The sequence below is a fragment of the Belonocnema kinseyi genome, chromosome 8 (genome assembly GCF_010883055.1).
Source record: "Belonocnema kinseyi isolate 2016_QV_RU_SX_M_011 chromosome 8, B_treatae_v1, whole genome shotgun sequence".
Classification (NCBI taxonomy): domain Eukaryota; kingdom Metazoa; phylum Arthropoda; class Insecta; order Hymenoptera; family Cynipidae; genus Belonocnema; species Belonocnema kinseyi.
The window spans coordinates 65,169,151-65,177,950 of NC_046664.1; the positions used below are offsets into that span (position 1 = coordinate 65,169,151).

The 8,800-nt window shown below is 27.7% G+C and overlaps 2 protein-coding genes across 2 annotated transcripts; one reads left to right on the plus strand and one right to left on the minus strand.

Annotated features, from left to right (window-relative positions):
- Nucleotides 1–2,401: 2,401 nt before the first annotated feature.
- On the minus strand, nucleotides 2,402–3,880 carry LOC117178356 (NADH dehydrogenase [ubiquinone] 1 alpha subcomplex subunit 6). The gene is made up of 3 exons (XM_033369784.1): nucleotides 3,729–3,880; nucleotides 2,819–2,934; nucleotides 2,402–2,688 (listed from the first exon to the last, which is right to left on the minus strand). The coding sequence occupies exons 1-3, from the start codon at nucleotides 3,850–3,852 to the stop codon at nucleotides 2,557–2,559; spliced, it is 372 nt and encodes a 123-aa protein (XP_033225675.1). The 5' UTR covers nucleotides 3,853–3,880; the 3' UTR covers nucleotides 2,402–2,556.
- A 182-nt stretch (nucleotides 3,881–4,062) lies between these two features.
- LOC117178355 (60S ribosomal protein L22-like) lies at nucleotides 4,063–6,991 on the plus strand. The gene is made up of 4 exons (XM_033369783.1): nucleotides 4,063–4,170; nucleotides 4,630–4,770; nucleotides 6,476–6,597; nucleotides 6,801–6,991. Exons 1-4 carry the CDS (start codon nucleotides 4,162–4,164, stop codon nucleotides 6,946–6,948), a joined length of 420 nt encoding a protein of 139 aa, XP_033225674.1. The 5' UTR covers nucleotides 4,063–4,161; the 3' UTR covers nucleotides 6,949–6,991.
- The last annotated feature ends 1,809 nt before the right edge of the window (nucleotides 6,992–8,800 follow it).

Below are 8,800 nucleotides of genomic sequence, written 5' to 3' on the forward strand. Positions count from 1 at the left end.
CAAAAATAATATTCAAACAATGGATTAATCATGGATTTTTAAAATTGCATATTTTTCATGTTAGAAAATAAAAATCCAGGGACGTGAACGCGTGATCGTTTCGCAAAGAGAGTTAATTTTTTCTAAGCCGGGAGAAATCACGAATATTACGCAATAAACAAAATATTACAAATGTTTTGATATTGTATTACTCTCAGTTCGTCCCATCACGAAACGAAGAATGAATAAAACTTAATTGCCAATCAAATAGAAAAAATTAATAAATCGAAGAGAGAAAGATATAGTTTTAAAATGAAAAAATAAAAACTGTCAACTTTGAACAGGCCATTTTTGTAAAGAATGATACTTTTGAGTTGGTGCAGGGAATTTTCCAAGTAAACTATAATTCAGAGTTATACATGGATATAAAAAAGACATATAACTAGACAATATAGTATATAATAAAAAAAAAAGAAATATAGTTCTGAATTGGAACAGAGAATTTATGAAAATAATAACAAAATGTTTCCAAAGGACTTACATGTCATTCTAAATTTGATCAGAGAATTTTCGAAAAAACAAATTATAATTCAAGTCTAGAATACATAATTTTCCAAACGAATTATAATTCTGATTTGGAAGACTAAATTTTCGAGAAGAATTCTAATTCTGACTTCGAACAGTGAATTTTCTAAAAGAATTATAATTCTGACTTGGATTAGAGAATTTTCAAAGAAAACTTATAATTTAGAGCGGAAGCAAATTATTTTCCAACAAAATTTTAATTCTGATTTGGAACGGTGAATTTTCAGATTTATTATTCTGAATTAAAACAAGAATTTTCCAAAATACTTAGAATTTTTACTTGAAAGAGAGAATTTCCAAAAAGAATTATGATTCTGATTTATAAGATTAAATTTGTCAAAATAATGACCATTTTTAGTTGGTTCAGGAATTTATCGAACAGAATAATAATTCTGAGTTTTACCTGGATATAAAAAACGAAGTATGGTGAATTATAATTCTGACTTGGAACAGAGACTTGTCGAAAAAAAAAATAATGTTGCGAAGCAATTACATGTTTCTCTGCATTGGATCGGAAAGTTTTCGGGGAAAAAATCATAATTCAGACATGGAATATATGGAATTTTCCAAACGAATTATAATTATAACTTATAAAAATAAATTCTCGAGAAAAATTAGAACTAGAACATTGAATTTTCCAAAAGAATAATTCTGAGTTATATCTGGATTTAAAGACGTAGTATAATGAAGAATAGTTCTGACTTGGAGTAGTACATTTTCGAGAAAAATAATAATTTTACGAAGCAATTATATGAATTGGATCGGAGAATTTTCGAAAAAAAAATTTTTTAGGTGTGGAACCAAGAATTTCTCAAAGGAGATTTATAATTCTAACGTAAAAGAAAACATTTTAAAGAAGAATGATAATTCTGACTTGTAACGGGAAACTGAAGCAGTATAATGAAAACATATTCTGACTCGGAGCCGAAAATTTTCGAGAAAAATATTTTCATCTTAAATACTTCGAACTTTAGAGATATGAATGTTAAATTCCCCAAATGGTCAAAAATAATTATAACTTTCACTTGGATTCACATCGGAAACAAGGAATTTTTCAGAAGAAATATAATTCTGATTTGGAAGAGTACGTTTTCGAGAAGAATTTAAATTCTGATTTGGAACAGTGCATTTTCCAAAAGAATTGCAACTTTGACTTGGAACGAGGAATTTTTAAAAGAATTATGATTCTGTTGTGGAACAAGGAATTATCCAATAGAATGATCATTTCAAGTTACACCTGAATATAAAAAGAAGTATAAGTTCTGTTTTTTTTTTTCTGATTTTTCCGGAGAAATTATATTTAATTCTGAATTGGATCACAGAATATTCGAAAAATTATAACTCTTGTCAAAGACAAGGAATTTTCTAAAAGAATTATACTTCTGATTTGGAAAGAGAAAATTTTTAGATGAATTATAATTCTGAATAGGAATCTTGGATTTTTTTTAAGAATTACATTTTTCACTTGGATCGGGGAATTTTCGAAAAGAAATTAATATAACTTTGACACGGAACGGGGAATTTTCCAAAAAATTGTAATCTTCTAATAATTAATTGCAGAGTTAAAAAGGTCCAAATGTACTATCTCAATTTTTTCAGCACAAAGCATATTCTTTTATCTTTCTAATTTCACTCTAATTGTAAATCACATGAGAATTTTCTAAATTTCAAACAAGCTATTTTTCGAGTATGTGTTTATTTTTAAAATTAAAATAATAATATAATCATTTCTAAACAGATATTAAGATTTTAATTAAAAATATTGTTGTTAAAATAATTCAAGGCCATCATAAATTGTTCTGCAGGGACTGCCAGGGGTTTGTGTCCGAAACCGAAATGATGAAACAAACGGTTTATTAATACGAATTACAAATAATTTTGAATGGCCACATCGATTGGATGTGTTCAAACATAATTTACTTAGTTAGTGTACATATCTATAAAATATACAAGTTTTTGCTAGGCTTGGACTAGTCTTACTGGCAATGTAAATTAATCCTGACTTGATGCTAAGAATTTCGAAAGAAAATCTGTTGGCTTAGGCTCCACTGTGTCTTTAAAGTAAAACATTAAAGCGGGGGTATTCTTCCACTTATTGACGGTTTCTTTCAACTCCATTTGTCCCTGAAAATCAAATTTTGTATCAAATAGTACATATTTATAGAAAATTTTTACTTCGGTGCATGCAATATTTTAATTTCATTAGTATTTTACTAATACTGCAAGACTGGAAAACTTGAATCTTTTAATTTACCTTAATAACAAGCATATCAATAATTCTGACATCCTTTACATGCGCATGTTTCATGAATTCTTCTCGAATTTTTTCTCTACATTGCTTCTCATTCTTGGGAATGTCGAAATCTGCCACTACAAAATCAAAAATGAACAAATCGATTATTTAAATCAAAAGGTGACATTTTTAAACAATAAATTGTTTTAAAAAACAATAAATTTTAAACAATAAATTAAAAATTGAGATCTTTTATTACATTTAAAATGTATTTTAGAACAATATTGTAGCTTGTGGTTTCGAACAATTTAACTCGTTCAAGTCGAAAACATTTCAAGTGTTGAATATTATAATACATTACATTTAAAATGTTGTTCTTGTATCAGTGTTTTGTCAATCCAAAATTTGGGACGACTAGTCAAGTATTTTTTAAAAGATCAACTATAAACTTTATCAATTTTTCTTAAAATCTACTACATTTCTAACTTTGACAATTCTTCGAAAACACTCGAGTTTTTATCATATCTAGAACGTATAGCATCCAAAAAACCCCAATTTTATCAGGGTGAAAATTAACAAAATAAGATGATATAAATCAAAAACATATTGTGTCCTAAAATTGTACAAGATATGCATACTAGGGATTTGAAAAAAATATATTGGTTAAGTCATAAAATTGTCTTACAATCATTGGTTTACGTCGTTTACATAACGTACTAAAAATAATTTCAGTAACCCGTCAACAAGGAAGTGTCAATTAATCTATTATATATTGAAATCTATAAATAAGCCGCAAAGAAACGCAATCTTCACTTTATTTTCTGAACATCGCTAAAAATGCAAAATATACACACTATTTTGAGGTTAGGAATTCTGAGGTCTCTTCTAAAAGTTATAAAAAAGGCTGACAGTGAAAAATTTGATAACTTACGAATATAGGGCACTTGACGGTACCAAGATTTGTATAATTGGAACACTCTTCTTCGAGCTTCAGACTCATTAATTGATAAAATCGGCCTTACTTGACGAACAGCAGGGCGAAGCGCGGAAGCCATTTTGAAACCCACTATTTACGAAAATCATCGCCAATCATAAAAAAATTATCTTGTAATAAAAATATTACAAATGGCATAATTAATTGCAGACGGAACACTAATGTTTCGCAACTAGGACTTTAAAATAATAAAATCATTGTATAATTTGGAATTTCTTCAATTATGTGCGAGAAGAATTAATTAAAATAAAGACATCTTGTCTGTTTAGTTGGCGAACCTGATATGTGACTGTAGCGACATCTGTCACGATGTACTATCTAGGCATGCGCCCTTCGGGACAAATTTCTTTCGTCCGCTCGACTTGTAAAAATGGCTCCGGTAAGGATTATATCTGTTTTAAAGTGTTTTATTTTATGTGTTAATTGTCTTATATCAAAAAAATGGTTCGATACGCGTTAACTTCAATATGTATTTTACGCGTTTTTCAAAAGTAAATGTGTGATTTCAAAAAGATGGTTAAATTTAAAACGGATTATGTGACACTGTGCGTGACTGACGATGCCCCTTTTTTTTACATGTGACATTTAAATCTTCAAAATCACGAGCAAATTTGGCTGAAAATGGAATAGCAAAGAAAATATTACAAAAATATTTATTCTATTATGCTAATTCAAGTTATTATAGTTTTTTGATTATTAGAAGTGGAAGTTGTCATTCTAACCTCACTTTTACAAAGTTTTTCTGTCACAAATTCGTTATTAAATGAATTATAAATTCGATTTAGTGCAGTGGTGTTTAGATAAAACTAGTTTTTGATTAGCTATTCATCTTTTTCAGACCAAGGCCGTTAAACCTAAAGCCCCTGTGGGCAAAAAGCAACATCTTCGTGGTAAGAGCCAGAAGAAAAAGGTTTCTTTGAAGTTCTCGATTGACTGCACACATCCAGTGGAAGACAACATTATGGATGTTGCTAGTTTTGTAAGTTTATCATTTTTTATTCAATATCAAGTTTAGTGTATGACTTTTTCCGGTTTTAAATATTCGAGTGTTCTTCCACTATTTTCTTTTAATTCAAAAACTGATCTTATTGATAAGAATATAGATTTTTTAATTTAATGAATTGTGCTTTGAATTATTAAAAATTCATAAATTGAAGATTGACTTTAGATAACAAATTATATATTGCTAGGTGAAACTCATAATCGCTCTGTTCATTTTGAAATTACATTCAGTGTCAAAAATATGGTTGAAAATAACCGTGTAAAGTTATAATGTTACACGCAGTAAGATTATACTGATAAACAGTTTTATTTAAAATTAGTTAAATTTGATTACTCTTAGTCTAAGTAAAAATATTTTTAAAATTCATACTCAACAATGGGCTCAAATATTTGAGAAAATTTGCTTCCTGTTTTGTACGTTTATTGACCACTAAATTGTTTCCTTGTCATTCAAAATAAATTTGATTTCCTTCTTTATTTATATATTTACATCAAATCCACTTTAGATTTTTGTATTTAAACGGATGTCTGCTGTCTACTCATCTAGAATAATCTGGAAATTTTGGTGTTCTTTGAGCGCGTGCTTAAATTTTGATATAAAATTAAAAAACAATTTATAACGAAGTATTTTGTTGAAAATTTGACTTTTTTGGTTGAATTCAATTGTTTTTTATTAAAAAGTTTTTTAAATAACTATATGCTTGAAAATTTGTGTTTTTTCGTAGAAAATTAATCTTCCGGGTTCAAAATTCATCTTTTTGGTTGAGAGTTCAACTATTTTCGTAGAAAAATCATCTTTTTTGTTTTAAAATACAAATATTGTTTTGTTGAAAATTCGTGTCTTGATTAAATTGAAGAATGAGCTATTGTTAAAAATGCACGTTTTTTTTTATTGAAGCTACATAATTGATCTCTTTGGTTGATATTTTTAACAAATCCAGTTGAATATTCTATCATTTTAGTTGAAAATTCGTCTCTTTTGAAAATAAATTTGTGTTAACTTAACATTTCACTATTCTACTTTTGGATGAAAATTAGTATTTTTTAGTTGCAAATTTGATAGAAAATTAATCCAGTTAAAGGTTCATCATATTAGTTAAAATTACACTACTTTCTTTTTAAATTCAACTATATTATTAAAAATTAAATCCTATTTTTGATGAAAATCTTTTAATTAAAAATCTCACCATTCCATTTTTGGTAGAAAAATTATCTTTTTTAATTGGAAATTCAAGTATTTGCTTTCAAATTCATTGGCTGTTGAAAATACAATAATTTTACTTGAAATGGTTGGAATTTAAAGCGATTTCAATTGAATTTAATGTAGTATTCACGTAGATTTTATTTTTTTCAAATATATATTTTCCTGTTTTCGTAAACAAAATCTCATTATGTCTAGTGTTTTTACTTACCTGGAAAATATCTCTCATTTCAAAAAAGTAAAAGGTGAAATATCCACTATATATTAAATCTAAGAATACAAAATAAAAATTTATTTGAATTATTATTCGAATTCATAAACTTCAGGAACAAATTCAATATTTTTACACGAGTTCTAACAAAAAATTCATAATAAGCTCAGAAGATTGTTTTTAAAATTTCTAAATACTTGAAAGGCAGTAGACACCAGGTTAAACTTTCGTCAAATTTTTGTTAATAAAACTTCAATTTCTTTGTTTTAGGAAAAGTACCTTCAAGAACGAATCAAGGTAAACGGCAAAACCGGTAACTTTGGAAACAATGTCACTTTGGAAAGGAACAAGATGAAGTTGTCGGTCAACAGTGACGTCGAGTTTTCTAAACGGTGGGTAGCGTTCTATTTTATGCGATAAAAGCTGCTTAAAGATTTATATCTGACAGAGTCGAGTTGAATTTAATATAAAATCGATTTTCAAATATTTTTAGAAGTTAATTTTCTATTTTGCAAAAGTAGCTAAGCAAAGAAGTTTTTATAGATTGAATTATAGAGGGCGATATTTGCACTAATTTTGTGGAATTGTTTTATAGGTACCTCAAGTATTTGACGAAAAAATACTTGAAGAAAAACAAACTTCGTGACTGGCTCCGAGTAGTTTCCAAAGACAAAGAGACTTACGAACTCAGGTACTTCCAGATTAACAGCCAGGAAGATGAAGATGACGACGATGCAGAGTAAATATAACAAATGTAAACTTATGATTCTCAATAAAGTTACATTTTTGTTTATTTGGCGTTTGAAATAATTAATAATCCTTAGGCTGCTTCATTCGTTAAAGTCACTGCCTGCTCAACTGGCCCAACTGTAAGGGAATTTTGATTTACCTGAAAAAAACCTGAATGTCGGAATTTTTTGGGATTTATTTTGTTGAAAATCAGTTTTTTTTTTTAAATTAAATGATTTAACTGCATAATGGTCAATTACTACGTTTCTAGTTGAAAATTGATGTAATTGGTTGAAAATTCGTTCTTTTTGCTTGAAAGTGAAAGAATTTGGTGTTTTTCTCTCCCCTGTAAAAGGGAGAGCATTGCAGTAGATCATGTGGTCTATACATCTAAGCCAGGGCTCGCCACTTCAAGCAGGTGTTGGCTGCCACCAATTTTTTCTGTCATTTTTTTCTTCGTTTTCCAGGAATCGAGCGAAGGGTTACGGTCACGGTAAATTACGTCTCGTTGTCATTCACGCCGGGGGGTCTGAACCTTTTTACTCGAATTTTGAATACATTTAATTTCAATTTTATTTTTAATTGAGAAAGTGAATCAAATTTACCTGCAAATTGAAGCTGTCATAAAAGTTTTAAAAAGGAGGAAAATTTTTGAATGAAAATTCATTTTAAAAAAAGAGAGAAACGATTGTCGCCAAAACCTTTTTCTTCGTTCTTATCGTTCTCCTTTATCTTGTACAAACTTTAAGTAAAGATTAGAAAATAATTTACATAAGTTGCTGGAAAGATTTTGTGTTGGTTTTATTAGAAATTTTCAATACTTGTGAATGAAGAGCGGATTGAAGCTACTGTGACGTTAGTTCAACTGTTTAATAGAAGCTTTCAAACTTCAAAGCTTTCATACAAAAGTGTTTAAATATAGGCGATTTAAGAGTTTAAACAATTCCATCAGAGAGGCTATTTGTATCAGTGAAATTTCACTCACAATCTGTGAAATTTCACTGATTCATATTTAGAGAGTAGACCATTGAGTGATAGTTCTATTCAAATTTATGAATTCTTAATTTTTTTAACTCTCCATTAAAAATTCTTAAATTTTGATGATTTAATATCAAATTTTCTTCTTTTTAGAACAGTTAGAATTAAAAACTTGACTTTTGATTTCCGAAACCATCAAAAGTCAACAATTTTAATTTATGAATCTTCAAATTTTAACAGATTTCATTTGTACTTTTTCAAAATTTAAATTGTCAGTCTTTTAAATTAAATGGTTTTTTTATTTTGAGAATTTAAAATTACAAATTAGGAAAGTTTTTTGTTTTACAATTCAAAATTCTATAATTTTCACAATTTTTATTTGAAATTTCTTAAGTTTGGAATTCTCAGAATTGATATCTTTGACTCATTTTTAAAATCATTAAAATATAAGGATTTGAGTTTAAATATCTTCAAGATCAAGTAGTTGTCGATTGTAACTCTTGCACACTACGTATCGTTCAATTGTCATTATTTTAAAATTGAAGAGTTCTTGGTTTTGATAATCTGCAATAAAAAATTCTTTAATTTAAGTTACCTACTTTCAAAATTTCTTCTCTTTGGAAGTTTTGAAATTGAAAATTGCAATTAATACCACTAAAAACATTCTGTTATCTGTGTTTAAATGTTCATTTCTGTCTTTATTTCTAGTTCTTGCTTGCATAAAATCTTATATTAAAATGAAAGATGCAAGTTACAGAAAGTCAATTGAAATTGAATTTAAATTATAATTTAATTAAAGAGGAGGTAGATATTTTAATATTCATTCAAATGTATGATTAGTTATTATATTTGATAGAACTTTTAATTGAAACATTCATTTCATTTTGA

Excerpts from the sequence above, each read along its gene's own strand:
- LOC117178356 (XM_033369784.1), bottom strand. The coding sequence starts at position 3,852 with ATGGCTTCCGCGCTTCGCCCTGCTGTTCGTCAAGTAAGGCCGATTTTA. Across the intron at positions 2,935-3,728 it reads CCGTCAAGTGCCCTATATTC|TGGCAGATTTCGACATTCCC; the intron begins GTAAGTTATCAA and ends TTGATTTTGTAG. Across the intron at positions 2,689-2,818 it reads TTGATATGCTTGTTATTAAG|GGACAAATGGAGTTGAAAGA; the intron begins GTAAATTAAAAG and ends TTTGATTTTCAG.
- LOC117178355 (XM_033369783.1), top strand. Across the intron at positions 4,771-6,475 it reads TTATGGATGTTGCTAGTTTT|GAAAAGTACCTTCAAGAACG; the intron begins GTAAGTTTATCA and ends TCTTTGTTTTAG. Across the intron at positions 6,598-6,800 it reads GACGTCGAGTTTTCTAAACG|GTACCTCAAGTATTTGACGA; the intron begins GTGGGTAGCGTT and ends ATTGTTTTATAG.